At 46.1% G+C, this 20,362-nt stretch overlaps 1 protein-coding gene across 2 annotated transcripts in view; it reads right to left on the bottom strand.

Annotated features, from left to right (window-relative positions):
- The window catches only part of SPEN (spen family transcriptional repressor), a gene marked incomplete at both ends in the record, with an annotated part of 83,993 nt that extends 64,798 nt beyond the window's left edge, over nucleotides 1-19,195 (bottom strand). For both annotated transcript variants that reach the window (XM_080692274.1, XM_080692275.1), the window contains 2 exons: nucleotides 391-711; nucleotides 19,113-19,195. In XM_080692274.1, coding sequence (XP_080548400.1) covers nucleotides 391-711; nucleotides 19,113-19,195 — 404 coding nt within the window. The remainder of the gene's footprint in view (nucleotides 1-390; nucleotides 712-19,112) is intronic.
- Nucleotides 19,196-20,362: the final 1,167 nt, after the last annotated feature.

Below are 20,362 nucleotides of genomic sequence, written 5' to 3'. Positions count from 1 at the left end.
ATATTCCAGAAATATTCCAAATAACACGACCACAAAGCCTGTAGCCAGACAGCTCCATCAAGTAGAATGGATATATCCAAGGAAGGCCTTAATATTATCCAAAAGGAATAACTGATTCTAGAAGACGGGTAACTCCAAAAATGATGCTGCCATAGGGAATCTTCCATCATTCGTATCTCAGGAGTAGACATCCAATCCGCTGCAGGAAATATCCTCTACGATTCCGTAAGATAACAGCCACTGGGACAGAAATCACTTCCGTTTCCAACCCAAACAGGAAACATTGAGAACGCCCAAAACTTTAAATCCATCTGGGGCCCCTAAATATGAGTTTCTGTTTCTCACCATATCAAATACAAAATACCTGCCTACAGAAACCTTGGAACTTACCCATCGAGTCTCCGCTCATAACGTCCTTCTCGTGCATGAAGTGATGGTGGGGGGCCATAAGCAGGCCCTCCACCACCTCCTCTGAACCCAGAAACCTCTCTACTACGAGATGCTATGGAAACTGTATCATCCAATCCCCGAGCAGCACTCGGAATGGTGCCTGGTTCATTATAATCCGTGCGTAGGTCTCTATCTCCCATTTTGTTGACGGAGTTGTGAGCTTTCTGTGCACTTTTGATGTCCACAAAATCCACAAAGGCAGCCACTCCTCCTTCAGACCCCCTCTTGGGGAGAATTTTGACACTTTCCACGCGGCCATATCTAGGAAAAAATAAAGTCAATATTATTGTTGCATATCAATAAGCTTCCAAGACAAGTGTTTTTGTTTCTTATATTTAGGCAATTCACATTATGTATATATGGGAGAGGGCCTGTGGAGTTAACTGTGCGTGTGTGTGTCCATGTTGCTGAAGATTGAAACTAGACGCGTCCACCTCTAAGCTAAGCCCCCACCCCAATTCTATTCTTTTCCCCCCCCTGGAAACACAGTCTTAATTATTTACTGAGGCTTTTTTTTTTTTTTTTTTTTTTTTTTTTTTTTTTTTTGCGGATCTGGGGATGGAATTCAACCTCCAAGCCATACCCTGTGCCCTATTTTTTATTCTTTTTTTTTTTTTTTTTGGTGGTACTGGGAATGAAACCAAGGGACCATCTACCTCTGGGCTACATTCCCAGACCTATTTTATTTGGAAACAGGGTCTCTTAAGCAAGCTGAGGCTGGCTTCGAACCTACGTGCTCCTCCTGTCTCAGCCTCCCAAGAGCGGGGATTATAAGTGTGCGCCACCACACCCGGTTTATTCTTTATTTTTAAACAGGGTCTTACTAAGTTGCAGAGGGCCTCATTAAATAGCTGAGGCAGGCCACAAACCACGATCCTCCTGTCTCAGCAACCCGAATGTGGGATTACAAGTGTGAGCCACCATGCCCAATTGCTGAGGCTATCTTCAAGCCTGTATTTCACCTGTCTCACCCTCCCAAGTACTGGGATTACAGTTGTATGCCACCACACCTGGCTTAAAGTAACTTTTTTTTTTGCAGTACTGGGGGTAGAACCCAGGGGTGCTCTACCTCCTAACTATAGCCCCAGACCTTTTTTTTTTTTCAGTACTGCGGAACCCAGGGGCATTCTACCTCCTAGCTATACCCCAACCTTATTATTTTATTCCTTATTCTGAAACAGGGTCTCACACTAAGTTGCAAAGGGCCTCACTAAGTAGCTGAGGCTGTCCTCGAACTGTGATCCTCCTGTCTCAGCCTCCCAAAAGCTGGGATTACAAACGTGTGCCACCACACCTGGCTCTAAAGTAACTTTGTGTGTGTGTGTGTGGGGGGGGGTACTGGGGATGGAACCTAGGGGCTTCTATCTCCGGGCTACACTCCCAGACCTAGTTTTTATATTTTATTTGAAAACAGGGTCTCACCAAGTTGCTGAGAGCCTCACTAAGTAGCTGAGGCTGGCTTCGAACCTGCACAATACTCCTGTCTCAGCCCCCCAAGTACTGGTATTACAAGCATGCACCACCATGCTCAGCTTAGAGTAAGTTTTTTTTTTTTTTTTTTTGGTGGCACTAGGGGTGGAATCCAGGGGCTTTTCTACCTTCGAGCTATACCCTCAGACCTATTTAACCCTTTATTTGGAAACAGGGTCTCACTAAGTTGCTGTAAGCCTAAGTAGCTGAGGCTGGCTTCAAACCTATGTCATCCTCCTGTCTCAACCTCCCAAATGCTGGGATTACAAGCATCTGCCACCACGCCTGGCTTAAAGTAACTTTTTAAACAACTCTCATTTGCAATTATACTTTTCTTTTTAGAACAGATATTTACAACCTGTTATTATATTACTCATTCTTTTCTATTCTGGGAGGCCACTGGGGATTTCAACTCAAAGGCATTCTACCTCCAAGCTACAACCCCAACCTTAATTTATTTTGAAACAGGGCTTCACTACGCTGTTGAGGTAGGCCTCCAACCTGTTATCCTCTCTGTCTCAGCCTCCTAAGTATTAGGATTATAGGTGTGCACCACTAGTCCAGGATATAGTCTAACTCTGGGGGTAAGGGCTACTGGGGTTTGAACCCAGGGGGATTCTGTCTCAGAATTACACACCACAAAGGCTGGCTGGAGGGCTTGCTTTCTGTACTGGGGATGAATCCCAGGGGCATTTACCTCCAAGCTACACCACCAGCCCTATTTTTTATTCTTTATCTTGAAACAGGGTCTCATTAAGTTGTGGAAGGCCACACTAAGTAGCTAGGGCTGGCTACAAACCTGCAATCCTCTTGGCTCAGCCTCCCAAGTACTGGGATTACAGGTGTGTGCCAACACACCTGGCTTTTGGTAGGGGTTGTGTGTGTGTGCGCACGTGTGCATGCGCGTACACGGCCACATGCAATACTTGGGATGGAACCCAAAGGCCTTCTACCTCGTACATCCCCAGATTTATTTTTTATTTGGAAACAGTCTCACTAAATTGCTGAGATGCTTTGAATCTGTGACCCTCCTGTTTCAGCCTCCCAAATAATGAAATTAAAAGCATGCACCACTATGCCTGGCTTTTTTGTTTTTAAACTGAGTCTCACTAGGTCGCTGAAATCTCCCTAAATTGCTGAGGCTTGCCTGGAACCTGCGATATTCCTGTCTCAGTCTCTCAAGTACTGAGATTACAGGCATGCACCACTACACTGGGCTGGAATTCAGATATTCTTTCATCTTAAAAAATAAATAGCCAGGCTTGATGATACACACTTGTAATCCCAGAATTTGGGAGGCTGAGACAGAAGGAGCATAGTTCAAGGACAGCCTCAGCTACTTAGTGAGGCCCTTTTCAACTCCATGAAAACCTGTTTCAAAATCAAGAATAAAAAATAGGGATGGGGTGTAGCTCGGAGGTAGAATGCCCTGGAGTTCCATATCCAGTATATATATATATGTGCAAGCAAGCAAGCAGGCAAGCTGGGTATGCTATGCTGCCTCTGGGTTCAATCCTTAGTTCCACAGGAAAAAAAATTCTATATATAGATATATGCACATGAGACAAATTCAAAGTACACCTTCCCACAAGGGAGCTCACTTTCTTATTACTTTTACTTAAAGAGAGCACACTTTGGAGCCAGGTATAGTGGCACACACCTGTAATCCCAGTACTTAGGAGGCTGAGACAGGACAATCACAGGTTCAAGGACAGCCTCAGCAACTTAGTGAGGCCCTCCACAATAAGCCGGTTTCAAAATAAAGAATAAAAGATAAGGCAGGAGGTGTAGCTAGGAGGTCGAATGCCCCTGGGTTCCACCCCAGACACACACACATACACACACACACACACACACACACACACACACACACACCAACAACAACAATAATTAAAAATAAAACAGTGCTAGGGGTGTAGCCTGGAAATAGAATGTCCCTAAACTGAATCCCCAGTATCCAAAATAAAATAAAAATTTTAAATAAAAATTAGCTGGGGAGCCAGGTGTGGCAGTGCACACTTGTAATCCCAGCATATGGGAGGCTGTGACAGGAGGATCGTGCAGGTTCGAAGCCAGCCTCAGCTACTTAGTGAGGCTCTCAGCAACTTGGTGAGACGCTGTATCCAAATAAAATATAAAAACTTGGTCTAGGAGTGTAGCCCAGAGGTAGAAGGCCCCTAGGTTCAATCCCCAGTTCTACAAAAAAAAGAAAAAAGAAAAAAAAAAAGGCTGGTAGTATAGTTTAGAGGTAAAACAAACCTGGGTTCAAACCCCAGTATCACAAAAAAAGAGAAAGCGTGCAAGCACCTTGGAAATAATACAAATCTATCTACAAACTTACAAAAGGTAAAAAAAGGTAATTTGGTTAGATATTACAAATCTACATTCCTGTCCACCTGATATGCCTGGTAGATCCAAAATTTTATTTAAACAAAAAGACTACTTAAAGCTTCATATCTGTGGAAATAGGGTAAGTATAATACCCTGATTTGTGTGTGTGTGTGTGTGTATGTGTGTGTGTGTTGCTGGGGATTGAACCCAGGATTGTACCTCCAAGCTCCATCCTCAGACCTATTTTTTATTCTTTATTTTGAAAGAGAATCTCACTAAATTGCAGAGGACCTCACTAAGTAGTTGAGACTGTCTGGGAATCCATATCCTCCTGTCTCAGCCTCTCAAGTACTAGGATTACAAGTGTGCACCACCACACCTGACATGATGCCCAGACTTATTTGGGGGGCAGGTCTGGGGATGGAACCCAGGAACGTTCAACCTCTGAGCTACACCTCCTGCCCTATTTTTTGTTTTTTTAATTCTTTATTTTGAAACAGGGTCTCAGTAAGTTGCAGAGGGTCTCACTAAGTAGTTGAGGCTGTCGCAAACCATGATCCTCAAGTCTCAGCCTCCTGAATGCTGGGAGGTACAAGCCTGTACCACCACACCCAGCTTGATGCCCAGATTTTGACTACTCTTTGCAAACAAGTTTCCTTTAATATTTGAGATTAAATGTTTACTCAATTTTTTGCATATGTGTGCTACTGAGTATAACTCCAGACTCTAGCAACATTTGTTAACTAAAAATGTGCAGGAATAATCAAATCACAACTTGACAGATTTCCTTTTTTACAATGACAAGCCTTTGTTAAAGGTTTCCAGAGAACCAATGAAATATGCTCCCAGAAGTTAAGTACAAAATGTCAATTTCTAGCCAGGCGTGGTGGCGCACCCTTGTAATCCCCACACTTGGGAGGCTGAGACAGGAGGATCGCGCAGGTTCGAAGCCAGCCTCTCTGACTTAAGAGACCCTGTTTCCAAATTAAAAAAAAAAAAAAAAGTAAGCCAGGCATGGTGGCTCATGCTTGTAATCTCAGCATTCAGGAGGCTAAGACTGGAGGATCACGGTTCACGGATAGCCTCAGCTACTTAGTGAGGCCCTCTGCAACTCAGTGAGACCCTGTTCCAAAATAAAGAATTAAAAAAAAAAAATAGGGCAAGGGGTGTAGCTTGGAGGTCGAATGCCCCTGGGTTTCATCTCCAGACCCCCAAAAAGAAAAAAAAAAAAAAAAGTATAAAATAAGTCTGGGAGTGTAGCCGGAGGTAGAAGGGTTTCCAGGAACGCCAGTACCACCAAATAATAATAATAATAATAATAATAATAATAATAATAATAATAATAATAAAAAATAATGCAGGGGATGTAACTCAGAGGTCAAACATCCCTGGATTCCATCCCCAGAACTGCAAAAAAAAAAAAAAAAAAAATAGATTGGGGGTATAGCTCAGAGTTAGAATACCCCTGGGTTCAATCCCCAATTGAACAACAACAACAAAAAAATCCCCTTTTTACAAAAAAAAGAAACAAAAAGGTAAGTCATTTGCAAATACTATGTATATATCTTTTTATTTTTTCTTTTTTTTTTTTTTCTTTTCTTTTTTTTTTTTTGGTGGTTCTAGGAATGAAACCCAGGGGCCTCTCCGGGCTACACCCCCGACCTATTTTATATTTTATTTGAAACAGGGCTTCACTAAGTTGCTAAGAACCTCACTAAGTAGCTGAGGCTGGCTTCGAGCCCGTGTGGTCCTGTCTCAAGCATGCGCCACCACGCCTGGCTCTATGTGTGCATGTACCCGTTACTTTTTTTTTAAGAGACAGTATAAATGTGGTGGCACATGCTTGTAATCCCAGAACTTCGGAGGTCAAGACAAGAGGATTACAGGTTCAAAGCCAGCCTCAGCAATTTAGTGAGGCTCTTAGCAACCTAATGAGACCCTGTCTCCAAATAAGAAACAACAAATCGGCTAGGGGTATTAGCTTGGAGGTAAGAACGTCTCTGGGTTCGATCCCCAGTGCCAAAAAGAAAAGAGACAGTATCTCCTAACTCAGGCACATATCTGTAATCTCAGTACTCGGAGGCTGAGGCAGGACAATCACCGGTTAGAGGACAGCCTCAGCAAGTAATCAGACTCTCATCAACCTAAACCTAGTGAGACCCTGTTTCCAAATAAAATTATAAAATGGGTCTGGGAGTGTAGCCCGGAGGTAGAAAGTCTCTGGGTTCCACCCCCAATACCACCAAAAAAAAAACCACACTCCCTTCCCACTCAAAAAAGGCTAAACTGTATTATTTAGGGAATAACGACAACACAAAAAGTTTGTACATGTCCAGTTGAGGTACAACTTTTTCCAAATATTTTCAATCTGTGGTTGGTAAGGGAAGGCAACTGTATTCTTCTAAGTTTTCAAGACAGAATGAGGGGTTGGGGGCACAGCTCAGAAGTAGAGCACTGCCTAACAAGCCTAAGGACCTGGATTACATCCCAGCATCACCAAGGAAAAAAATAACCTACCGAAAATAATTCCGTATTTCCCCTCCTTTCAACATTTGACAATGCTGGTATAATAACTACTAACAGTCCTTAGAAATTTCCTAAAGAGCCAGGCGTGGTGGCGCACGCTTGTAATCCCTGTGCTTGGGAGGCGGAGACAGGAGGATCGCGCTGGTTTGGAGCCAGCCTTGCTGGCTTAAGAGACCCTGTTTCCAAATAAAAAAATATAAAATAGGTCTGGGAGTGTAGCCCGGAGGTAGAAGGGTTTCCAGGAACTCCAGTACCACCAAAACAATAAATAAAGAAATTTCCTAAAGAACTTAATTTTAGTATAGTAATGGCCTGAGGTTTTACATTTAAGAGCAAAGATAGAGAAGGAAAAATAAGAAATTATGAGAAAGGAGAATAGGGTTCTGATCTTAACTTGGTTATTAAATCACATGGCTTTAATAGATAATATTCAGCTGGGCATGGTGGTGCATGCCTGTAATCCCAGCATTTGGGAGGCTGAGACAGGATGAACACAGTTTGTGAACAGCCTCAGCTACTTAGGACCTCTGCAACTTAGTAAGACCCTGTTTCAAAATAAAGAATAAAAGCCGGGCGTGGTGGCGCACGCTTGTAATCCCCGCGCTTGGGAGGCAGAGACAGGAGGATCGCACAGGTTCAAAGCCAGCCACGCTGGCTTAAGAGACCCTGTTTCCAAATAAAAATGTAAAAATAGGTCTTGGAGTGTAGCCTGGAGGTAGAAGGGCTTCCAGGAACCCCAGTACCAACAAAACAAAACAAAACAAAGAATAAAAAAGTAGGGCTGAGGATTTAGCTCAGAGGTAGAATGCCCCTGGGTTCGATCCCCAGTGCCCAAAAAAAAAAAAAAAAGCAGGTTATATTCAGCTACTTAGGCCCTTTGCAACTCAGTGAGATAAAATAAAGAATAAAAAAAATTTTTAATATAGGTAATGTTCTAAGAGCCAGGCGTAACGGCGCACGCTTGTAATCCCAGCATTCAGGAGGCTGAAACAGGAAGACCACGGTTTACGGACAGCCTCTACTACTTAGTGAGTCCCTCTGCAACTCAGTGAGACCCGGTTTCAAAATAAAGAATAAAAAATAGGGATGGGGGTGTAGCTTGGAGGTAGATTGCTCCTGGGTTCCATCCTCAGTACAAAAAATATGTGTGTGTGTGTGTGTGTGTGTGTGTGTGTGTGTGTGTTTGTGTAATATTCTAGCCAGTCGTGGTGGCACATGCTTGCAATCCCAGCATTCGGGAGGCTGAGACAGGAGAACTGCGGTTCGCAGACAGCCTCAGCTACTACTTAGGCCCTCTGCAAGTCAGTAAGACTCTGTTTCCAAATACAGACTAAAAAATAGGGCTGGGGTGTAGCTCAGACGTAGAATGTCCCTGGGTTCCATCCCAAGTACCACAAAAAATAAAAAAGAAAGAAAGAAAGAAAGAAAGGGAGAAAAGAGAATTTAAAAATAGGGCTGGGGATGGTAACTTGGTTGTAGAATGAGCATGGGTTCCATCCCCAGTGCCACAAAAAAATTTTTTTTAAAAAGTAATGTTCAGCCGGGCGTGGTGGCGTGGGAGGCAGAGACAGGAGTATCGAGCAGGTTCGAAGCCAGCCGCGCACTGGCTTAGGAGACCCTGTTTCCAAATTTAAAAAATGTAAAAATGGGTCTGGGAGTGTAGTGTAGCTTAGAGATAGAATGGCCCTGGGTTCAATCCCCAGTACCAAGAGGGGGCAAAAAAAAAAAAAAAAAAAAAAAGCAGTCGAAACAGCAGTAATAAACTGCCACACCTGTCACAAAAGTCCTTCTACTACACTACTTCTATTACACAGAACAATCCTTCCTGCATCAGTTTTGAAACAAGACCACAGAACTACACCCTACTGAGAAAATAACACATTCTAGTTTATAGCTAATTCATCTTTGCCAGTTAAGCCCTAGGTTTTAAATACCACATTTGAGGGACTAGGGTAGCTCAGTGATAGAGTGCTTGCCAGCATCCCCAGGTTCCATCCCCAGGGCCACAAAAGAAAAGAGTCAGACCCGCGTCTTTCATCATCACTAACATTACTTCTTTTTCCAGGTTTAAAAAAAAAACAAAGTCCCACCGGGCGTGGTGGTACACATTCTTGTAATCCCAGCCTTTGAGGAGGATCACAGTTCAAGGACAGCCTCAGCTACTTAGTGAGGCCCTCCTGCAACTTAGTGAGACCTAGGTAAGACCGTTTCAAAATAAAGAATAAAAATAAATAATAATAAGGCTGTGGGTGTAATTCAGGAGTAGAATGCCCCTGGGTTCCATCACCAGATCTGCAAAAAAATAAAAAATAAAAAAAAACCCTCTTTAGGGTACTGCTTTCAAAATTTCAAAATACTGCTCTGCATGCAACAGTTACAGGATTGTGTACATTACTGTGGACTGCATCCAGAGCATTCTTCCCTTTGAGCCACACCCCCAGGGCCTAGACAAACTGCTCAGTCTGGTCTTAAAAGTTGTGATACTGACAGGAGAATCACAGGTCAAAAAACATTAGAGCCAGAAGTGGTGGCACACTCCTGAAATCCCAGTACTTGAGAGGCTATCCCAGTCCTTCCAGGTTGAAGGCCAGCCTCAGCAACTTAGCAATACCCTGTTTCAAAATCAAAATAAAATAAGGCTGGGGTGTACCTCAGAGTAGAATGTCCTAGGGTTCACTACTCCCCAAGAAAAAGGAGGATCACAGATTTGAGGATGGCCTCAGCAACCTAGCAGGACCCTGTTTCAAAAAACAAAAAATAAGCTGGGCTTAGTAGCACATGCTTGTAATCCCTGCACTTGGGAGGTGGAGACAGGAGGATCACACAGGTCAAAGCCAGCCTTGCTGTCTTAAGAGACCCTGTTTCCAAAAATAAAAATATAAAAATAGGTCTGGGAGTGTAGCCCAGAGGTAGAAGGGTTCCATCCCCAGTACCACCAAGAAAAAAATGTTGGGGAATAGCCCAAGAGGAAGAATGGCTCTGTGTTCAATCCCCAGCACCCCCAACACATACGTACACAAATACCAATGTCTTTGTGCACTGCTCACTTTTCTGCCCTTCTAACCTAATCATCACCAAACTGTTCATATTCAAAGCAAATGAACTTGAGAGGCTCAGGGGCACATCTCTGTAATCCCAGCTACTCCAGAGGCTGAGGTAGAAGGATTGCCAGGCTGGACAATTAGCAAGAAACTCTCTTAGAAAAAAAATATATAGCTGGGCATGGTGGCGCACACTTGTAATTCAGCATTTGGGAGGCTGAGACAAGAGGATCACTGTTCCCAGACAGCCTTAGCTACTAAATAGTGAGGCCCTTTGAAACTCAGTGAGGTCCTGTTTCAGAATAAAAAATAAAAAATAGGGCTGAGGGTATATCTCAAAGATAGAATGACCCTGGATTCCATCCCCACCACAAAAAAAATATATACTTATATATGTATATTTTTATTTATTTATGTGTGTGTGTGCGCGTGCGTGTGTGTGGTATTGGGGGTGGAACCCAGAGGCTTTTCTACCTCTGGGTTCTACCTCTGGATTTTATACTTTATTTGGAAACAGGGTCTCGCTAAGTTGCTGAGAGCCTCACTAAGTAGCTGAGGCTGGCTTCGAACCTGTGGGATCCTCCTGTCTCAGCCTCCCAAGTACAGGGATTAGAAGCGTGCGCCACCACGCCCGGCTTCTGTATATTCTTTTAAAAGGCTGGGGATGAGTGCTTGCTTAGTACTGAAGGAGGCCTTGGATTCAATCTCCACATGGCCAAAAATAAAATTCAAAATTATTCCTCCTGTAAATTCAGGTCATAAATGTATCCATTGCGATGATCAGGTTACACATGTCTTATCCATTACAACATCAAAGTATCTGGAATAATGCAGTAACATTAACACACTACCTTTTTATAGAAAAAAAAGAACTATGAATGAGTTACTAATTTATAAGTCAACCCACTGGTTTTATATTTAAACCAAGAAACTGGTTTGTACCTTTTCATCTAAAATTAAAATTATTCAATCTTAACAAAAAAAAGATGACTGGTTTCCCTCTCTGACCCCCCCCCCCCCTTTTTGGTAGTAGGGTTGAACCCAGAAGCATTCTACCTTGAGCTACAATCCGGGCCCAATTTTCTGATTTACAACAGTTTGCTGATATGTATTATCTGCCCAAAAACTACTGTTGTGTTATATAGTAAAATCTGGAGAATGGGAAAAACTTGACATGGTATAAAATCCCTGTCACACAAATAAAGACCACAAACATCAAGCCATATACAAATTACAATACCCGCCAGGCACACTGGCACACACCTATAATAATTAATCCCAGTACTGAGGAGGCTAAGGAAGGTGCTAGGCCAGCGTGCTATAATTTAGCAAGACCCTGCTCCAAAACAAAACAAAAAAAATTTTAAGGGGCTGAGGGTATCACTTAGCGCTATGGAACCTGAGTTCAATCCCCAACTCCTCCAAAACCCCACATACAACATGCACGAAACTAATGGGCTAGGGGCATAGCTCAATGGTAGAGTTTGTGCCTAGCACTCACAAGGCCCTGGGTGAGTCTCCAATACCACAAAAATACAGCAAAATGTACTAGACCTATATAGCAAAATAATTAAGTCAAAACACAAATAGGGAAAAATACTGGCAACATTTGAGAAATAAATGATTTCCTAATATATAAAGCTTTTTTTATAAATCAAGAGAGACAAGCCAAACATATTTGGTGCACATCTGTAATCCCAATACTTTGGAGGCTGAGACAGGAAGATCACCTTAGCAATGTAGGGAGACACTGTTTCAAAAAAGAGGGGCATTCGGGAGGCTGAGACAGGAGGATCACGGTTTGCAGACAGCCTCAGCTACTACTTAGTGAGGCCCTCTGCAACTCAGTAAGACCCTGTTTCAAAATAAAGAATAAAAAATAGGGCTGGGGGTGCAGCTTGGAGGTAGAATGCCCCTGGGTTCCAGCCCCAGTACCACAAAAAAAAAAAAAAAAAAAAAAAATGGGGGCTGAGGTGTAACTGGCAGGTAAAACGCCTCTGGTTAAATCCCCAGGACCACAAAAAAAAAAAAAAAAAAGAGTAGGACAGATGCCCCCTCAACAAAACCACACAGGCAAAGTGCCTGAATTCAAGAAGATCCCTAAATCTATACATCAGCATGAAAATAGTAAAAACAACCACTCACAAAAGCTGCTCAAGAGTGCACGCTTGTAATCCCCGCGCTTAGGAGGCTGAGACAGGAGGATCGCACAGGTTCGAAGCCAGCCTCAGCTACTGAGTGAGGCGCTCAGCAACTTAGTGAGACCCTGTTTCCAAATAAAGTATAAAAGAGGTCTGGGAGGATAGCCCAGAGGTAGAAAACCCCTGGGTTTCACCCCCAGTAACACACACACACACACACACACACACACACACACACACACACACACGGTGCTCAAGTGCCAGGCATGGCACAAACTTGTAATCTCATTTGGGAAGCTGAGACAGGAGGATGGTGGTTCAAGGACAGCCTCCACTATTTAGTGAGGCCCTTTGCAACTCAGTGAGACATTGTTACGTAAGACATTAATGTCTTTCCAAGGTTGGCCCATGTGTCAGAAAACCTTTTTATTCCACCTTATGTATTCTGTTGCTCCTACATCTGATAAGCACATTCTATTAACCTATTCCTGCATCATGGATTACACCGCCTTTGGCTATACTATGATCCTCCCGCCATCCCTGTCCTGAGGCTCTCCCAGATCTACGCAGAGGCAGAGGATATTCCCAGGCCTGGAGTATGCTAGGCAAGTACTCTACCACTGAGCTACCTTCAGTTTTTTGTTTTTGTTTTTGTTTTGTTTGTGGTACTGGAGATTTAACCCTGGGACATTCTACCTCCGAGCTACACCCCAACCCTATTTTTTATTCTTTATTTTGAAATAGCCTCTAAGTTGCAGAGGACCTCACTAAGTAGCTGAGGCTGGTCACGAACCCACAATCCTGCCTCTGTCTCAGCCTCCCAAGAACTGGGATTACAGGCGTGCGCCACCATGCCTGGTTTTACATTCCTTTTTTCTATGAAAAACTATACATGTTTTAAGCCAGGCGTGGTGACACACGCTTGTAATCTCAGCATTTGGGAGGCCGAAACAGGAGGATGTGGTTTAAGGGTAGCCTCAGCCCTCTGCAACTCAGTGAGACACTGTTTCAAAATAAAGAATAAAAAATAGGTCTGGGGGTGACACTCAGAGGTAGAATGCCTCTGGGTCCCATGCCCAGTACCGCCAAAAAAAAAAAAAAAGAAAGAAAAAAATGTTTTAATTAAAGAGGGCTTAAGAAAACTTGAAGGCTAGATAAACTTAATCCAACCAATAAAACCATACCCATCATCTGCTCTTATTTTTGGTACTGAGGATTGAACCCAGGGACATCTACCTCTGAACTAAACCCTCAGACCTTTATATTTTAATTCATCCATTTAAATATTTATTTTTGTGGTACTGGGGATTGAACCCAGGGGCATTCTGCCTTTGAGCTATACCCCAGACCTTTTTATTTTTTGTTTTGAAACAGAATCTCATCTCAGTAGGTTGCTGAAAGTCTCCCTTCATTGTTGAGGCTGTCCTCAAACCTGCAATCCTGCCTCAGCCTCCCAAAAAACAGAATAATAGGCGTGCACCACCGTGCCCGGTTTTTTGTCTGTTTCTCCCACCCCCTCCGGTGGTACTGGTGGTGGGCTTTCTTCCTCTAGGCTATACTCCCAGACCTATTTTTTTTTTATACTTTTTTGAAAAAGGGTCTCACTAAGTTACCCAGAGCCTCACTAAGTAGCTGAGGCTGGCTTCGAACCTGTGCGATCCTCCTGTCTCAGCCTCCCAAGCGCGGGGATTACAAGCGTGCGCCTCCACGCCCGGCTCTTTCTTTTTTTTTTTAAATAGGGTCTCACTAAATTTCTGAGAATGGCCCTCAGCAACTTCATGAGACCCTATTTCAACATAAAAATAAAATAGGGTTGGGGGTATAGCTCAGAGATAGAATGTCCCTGGGTTCGAGTCCCAGTATGGCCAAATATTTAAATTTAAAAATTTTAGCCAGATGTGGTGGCGCAGCTTGTAATCCCAGCACTTGGGAGGCTGAGACAGGAGGATTATACAGGTTCGAAGCCAGCTTCAGCTACTCAGTGAGGCTCTCAGCAACTTAGTGAGACCCTGTTTCCAAATAAAGTATAATATAGGTCTGGAAGTATAACCCGGAAGAAAAGCACCTGGGTTCCACCCCTAGTACCACCAAAAAAAAAAAAAAAAATTAGTCAGGGGTGGTGGCCCATACTTGTAATCCCAATACTTGGGAAGCTGCAACAGGAGGATCCGGGTTCAAGACCAACCTCAGTGAGGCCTTCTGCAACTTAGTGAGACCCTGTTTCAAAATTAAAGAATAAAAAATAGGACTGAGGCTGTAGCTCAGAGGTGGAATGCCTGGGTTCAATCCCTAGTACTGCAAAAAAAAAAAAAAAAAAAACTAAAAAGCTGGGCGTGGTGGCACACACTTGTAATCCCAGTACTTGGCAAGCTGGGACATGAAAATCACAAATTCGTGGTCAGTCTCAACTACTTAGTGAGACCCTGTTCCAAAATAAAGAATAAAAAAAGGGCTGAGGGTGTAACTGGGAGGTAGAATGCTCCTGGGTTCAATCTTGAGTACCACAAATAAATAAACTGAGCGTGGTGGCACATGCCTATAATCCCAGTACTTGGGAGGATGAGATAGGATCGAAGGTTCAAAGCCAAACTCAGCAATTTAGTCAAAATTAAAAAATAAATAAAATAGGGCTGAAAATGTAACTCAAAAGTAGAATGCCCTGGGTTCAATCCCTAGTAACACAGGCACACACAAATAATAACAATATGGCCAGGCGTGGTGGCACGCGCTTGTAATTCTAAGTCCAGCATTTGGGAGGCTGAGACCAGAGGATCGCAATTCGCGGCCCTCCGCAAATTTGGTGAGACCCTGTTTCAAAATAAAGAATAAAAAATAGGGCCGGGGATGTAGCTCGGAGGTAGAATGCCCCTGGGTTCCATCCCCAGTACCATCAAAATAAAAAATAAAATAAAATAGTGAGTGTAACTCAGAGGTAAAATGATCCTGGATCAATCTCCAGTACCTCAACCAAAAAATATAATCATAATCATCATCATCATCATCATCATCATCATCATCATCATCATCCAGGCATGCTGGCTCACACAGATTCCAGATCAGCCTCCACAGCCTAGCAAGACCCTTTCAAAACAAAAAAAATATTTTTAAAAGTCTGATGGTGTAGCTTGGAGGTAAAAAGCCTCTGGGTTGAATCTCCAGTAAAATTTTAAAAAAAAGAAAAAAGAAAAAGAAAAGGCCTAACATGAAAATAGTTTCACCGGGCGTGGTGGCACAAGCTTGTAATCCCAGCATTTGGGAGGCTTTCTAAATAAACCAGAGTCCTTATAGAAACTATCTGGTTTTCGCCAGGCGTGGGGCGCAGGCTTGTACTCCCAGCATTTGGGAGGCTGAGACAAGAGGATCACCATTTGCAGACAGCCGCAGCTACTTGATGAGGCCCTTTGCAACTCAGTGGAACCCTGCTCCAGGAAAAGAATAAAAAACAGGGGTGGGGGGTAACTCAAAGGTAGGATGCCTCTGGGTTCCATACCCAGTACGCCCCCCCCAAAAAAAGAAAAAAGAAAAAAACTATCTGGTCTTCAAATGAAGAAACAATGTAGCAACGATGTAGGCTACAATAAGTAAAATTGGTTTTAAGTCTAAAAGTAAGTCTAATAACTAAGGACAAAAATCTCCAATATAATTTTACATTATATCCAAGAAGTAAAGATACTTGGATATATGTGACATATAACATTTATTCCAGCTACTTACACTCAAGGAGAACCATGTGATAAAACATTTAATTACCAAAAACAAAATACATTTTAAATGTTTCTCATACTTTGACAAAATTTTGACATGAAAGTCTACTTTATTCAACCTCTGTATGTTAGACTTAGTATAGAAAACTAAAGGATAGGAAGTTGATGGGAAAAACCTAAGAGCTGACTGACTTAAAATCCAAAAATAAGGCTTCAGGGCATAAATCCAAAAATAAAAGCATTTTCAAGTCTTTAAAGTATTCTATTCCTTTGCTGGTTCTAACTGAAGGATGGACTTTGCACACACCTCTCTCTCACAACTAAAAGACAGCAACCAATTGTTGTCGAATCCCTCCCTCCCCCTTCAGCCCAGCTAACGTACAAAGGAAAGGACTTTCTCTATTGTGCCCTTGTAATGAATCTTTGTTAACTAAAACCTGATTCAGAAAGAGTCCTCATTTAGTTTTTTTTAATTCAGTATACAGAAAGCTGTAAGAGAGTGAAAACAATAGCTTTATTATGCATGAAGGTAAAGCCAATTTTTAAAAATACTGATTATGTTCTATTATGGGTTTGGTCTTTCTTAGGCAGTGAAGGGAAAAAAGCCAAATCAGCATCCTTCCCTCAGTCTACTGTCAACCAAAAACACTGATCAAATATAAATGGAAAAACTGACATTTTCCCCACCTTAAAATATCTATAAATTTCCCTGCCCCCACAGAGATCTGTAGTCTTTTTTTTTGGCGGTACTGGGATGGAACTCAGGGGCATTCGACCTCCAAGCTACACCCCTTGCCCTATTTTTTTATTCTTTATTTCGAAGCAGGGTCTCACTAAGTTGCAGAGGGCCTCACTGAGTAGCTGAGGCTGTCCGCGAACCTCCGTCCTCCGGTCTCAGCCAGTGCTGGGATTACAAGCGTGCGCCACCACGCCCGGCTCCACCTGTAGTCTTTGATTAACCCAAATACTGCAAAAGCCTAGTCACTGTTAATAGAATATTCACCTTGAAAACATTTTATATGGTGTATTCCCAGTGTACACCTCTTAATCCTGTAAAACAGTTATTAGTTAATGCTGTAATCAGCTGGGAAAAGAAGAGGCACTTGAGCTTGTTTTTTGGTTTGCTCTGGCTCTTGCAGTGATGAGATCAGACCCAGGGCCCGGCACATGCAGCAAGCTCTCTACCACTGCCTACTGCCCAGCCCAGGCTTTAGCTTTAATACAGGTATTGCACGGCTTTTCTCATTTTGACTTCTACACCACGCCAGAGATGAAGACCATTAAATTTTCTTGCAAAGCTCATCATTCTGGTAAAATTATCTTTTTTATCTCTTTCATTTAAACTATTCAGATCTCATTTCCCATGCCAGTAGCCATCACACATTCTACAAAGCGATTCCACAGAGGAGTAAAAGTCTGGCCCATTTAGCTCCATAGCTGTATCAGCAAGAACATTCCTTGTAGGTGCACAAAAACATAAACATGAAACCAGAAAGAGAAATTACTTGTTTTGGGGAGAAGAGTATGGAAACCAGGAATGCCAGGGTCAGGGGTAAAAGAGAGATTTTTTTCTGTGTATTTCTTTTAACGTACTACCCATTCAAATAAATTCACTTAAAAATGAAAAGTCGCCTTTAAAAATAAAGGTGTTCTGCCGGGCATGGTGACGCACGCCAGTAATCCCAGCGCTTGGGAGGCTGAGACAGGAGGATCGCACGGGTTCGAAGCCAGCCTCAAATACTTAGTGAGGCTCTCAGCGACTTGGTGAGACCCTTTTTCCAAATAAACTATAAAATAGGTCTGAGAGTATATAGCCCGGGGGTAGAAAAGCCCCTAAGTTTCACCCTCAGTACCACAAAAAATAAAGTGTTCAGGGGCACACCATCTGGTTAGTTTTAAAATAAAACCTGCTTTTATCAGTAGCATGCTTTTGGTGAAAATGGGTAAATATTCCTTTAAATGCAGCCGTGAGCAATGTGCCAACTAAGCCCTCTTTTAACACAGCAGTGTTCCTCAGACTGCTGCTCTCCCAGGCAGCTCGCCGCCTCCTCCCTCTGTGCTCTGCGCTCTGCTCGGCTGATTCCCACACAAAGTGAGCCCTCGCCGCCATTTTAGAAAGTCATTCACGAGCCGGACCGCAGCAGTACCCACTTAAAAACCTCGCAGAATTGCCTGGGACTACTTTCTTGCTCCTTTCCCTACTCTCCCATCTAGATGCGGGGTCAAACTCCCCGCCGGAGGCACGTAAAGTCTTTAGGCTCTGCATTAATTTGAAATGACACATCGGGCTACAGAACACACAGGAGCGGGGCGAATGCTGCAATGCACGTGTTTGCACGTCGGTGCATTCCAGTTTTCCCTGCAGAGACCCGCAAAGTCGGCAAGGAGACTCCAGCGAGCGCCTGTCGGTGGGGTTTCCACTCCGATCCTCTGCACCTAAGTGACTTTTCCACCCCAACGCTGACGATTCCGGGCGGGGGGCGGGCCAGGGGTGGAGCAGCGCCGGGAAAGTTCCCATCTGCTTCCCGCCGCAGCCCGCAGGGTCCTCCTAGTCCCGGGCCACCGAGGCGGGTCTGGACTCCCGACCTCGCCCCCGCCGGTCTCTCCAGCGCCCGCGGTGAACACCGGGCGTCCGAGAAGCGCGCACCTGCCCCGGGCCCGCCGAGGACGGCCGGCCAGGCAGGTTATGAATGGCCTCGCTCTGCGCCGCTCCTTTTCGCACGCGGACACGCGCACACGCGCGCCCCGGCGGCGAGGATTTAATACCTCGGTAACAGCCGCCGCCGGCACAATCGACGAGTCTCCATCTCAGAGGGGCTCAGCCTAGGCGCGGGGCGCAATCCCGAGACCCGGGCGGCCGGGGGTGGGGGCAGGATCGCAGGTTGGAGGCAGTGGCGACCACTTAGGAACGCCCGGTTGCAAAATAAAAAATTAAAAAAAAAAATACAGTGTCGGGGGTGTGGGTCAGAGATAGAGCTCCCCGGGGTCACCCCTACACCATATAATAACAATAACAATAACAATAATAACAATAATAATAATAATAATAATAATAGCAGCAGCATGAAAGGCGACCTCTCCGGCCGCTGCGCCCACTTCCCTCCGCGAGCGGGGCAGCCCATTTTCCCCAGGGTGACTCACTAGTAAGAACGCCCTGTCCTTCCCTCGCTCGCTCTGGTAGGGGGCTCGGGAGCAAACCGCAGGGCCGCAGAAAGCTCCACGGCCAGGGCAGCCGGGCCGGCCCCGCCGCCGCGCCCCCCGCCGCCGCGCCCCCGGCCCCGGCGCCTCACAAAGGGGGCGGGCGGGCGGCGGGCGGCGCGGCCCGGCTTCCCGCACCCGGCGGGCCCGCCGCCCTGGAGCGCCCCGGAGGGCCGGCGGCGCTGTCAGCCATGGCGGGCCGGGCCAACGCCAGCCGCGCGCCGGGCTGCGCCGCCGCAACGGGCCCTCACCGTTTGAAGTGCTCGATGATCTTCTCCTCCCGCACGTTCTCCGGCAAGTTGCCCACCCAGAGGTGCCTGGTTTCCCGCACCATGCTGGGCGGCGCGCCGGCGGCCGCGGGCTCCCCGTCGCCGGCTTCGTGCGAGCCCGTCAGCGCCGGCGGGCGGGCGCCGGGGCGGCGGCGGCGGCGGCTGCGGCGGTGGCGTCGGCAGCGGCGGCGGCTCCTGCGGCTCCCCCCGGTGCAGAGACCATCCCTCTCCCCCAGGTTCCGACCCTCGGGCCCCGCAGCTCCGCTCTGCCGCCGCCGCACGCCCGGAGCCGACCCTCGCGCTCCGGCGGCGCATGCGCGCGGGCGGCCGCGGGCGGGGGGAGCGGGAGGAGGGGCGAGCGGGACCCGGGCCGCGGCGACGACGACGACGACGACGACGACGACGACGACGACGACGACGACGACGGAGCTGGCGCTCAGGCGGCCGGACGCTTCCCACCGGCACGCGCGGCCCGCCTCCCGCCGCCTGGCCGCCGCCCCCTCGGCGCGAGCGCGCGCGCGTCCCCCCGCCCGCCGCGGCCGCGACGCCCAGCGCCTCCCAGCCGGCGCGCATGCGCGCGGGGCCGCGCGGGGGAGGGGCCCGCGGCGCCGGGAAGCACGCCCGCGCGCCGGGGCCCCCCGCGCATGCGCGCAGCCGCGCGGAGCCCGCGGGCGCCCCGGCGCGACCCGGCGCCCGGCGGCCTGGAGCGAAGCGGGCCCGCGCGGAGCCGAGAGGGAGCCGGGTGGCGGGGCCAGGATTCCGAGTCGAGGCGGCTGCCCCGGGCCCTCTCTGGAAAGCCAGAACCCCGTCTGCGACCAGCCCTAGCCCCTCGTCCCCGCCTGCTTGGGAAAGTGGTCGGAACCAGGCCGCCCTCTTCACCGCCCAGCCGAGCGGTGACGGCTTCGGAAACCCATCCCTCCCGGGAATCATTGGCTCGTAACCTTAAGCCGCTCTGTTATATAGGATCTTGCGAAACCTCGTGCAGTTCATCCTGGCTGTTGTTGCGGTATGCAAGCAATAGAGCTGAAATGCGACAGCTATGGGGCTAGTTTTGTTCCCCTTACAGAAACTTTACCATCATTTAATATCTTATTTAAGCAGAGGAAGGGATGAGGCCACCTGCCTTTTCAAGGAGGGCCAAGAGCTTTTGAAACCTGCAGTTCGACATTTATAAAAAGGTCAGCTTGCCTGGCACGGTGCGGCACACAAGTAATCTCGGTACTTGGGACTCT

This window comes from Muscardinus avellanarius, assembly GCF_963383645.1.
Source record: "Muscardinus avellanarius genome assembly, chromosome: 3".
Lineage (NCBI taxonomy): Eukaryota > Metazoa > Chordata > Mammalia > Rodentia > Gliridae > Muscardinus > Muscardinus avellanarius.
Note: the sequence above shows the minus strand (reverse complement) of the source record. Positions and strands in the feature narration are given on the sequence as shown.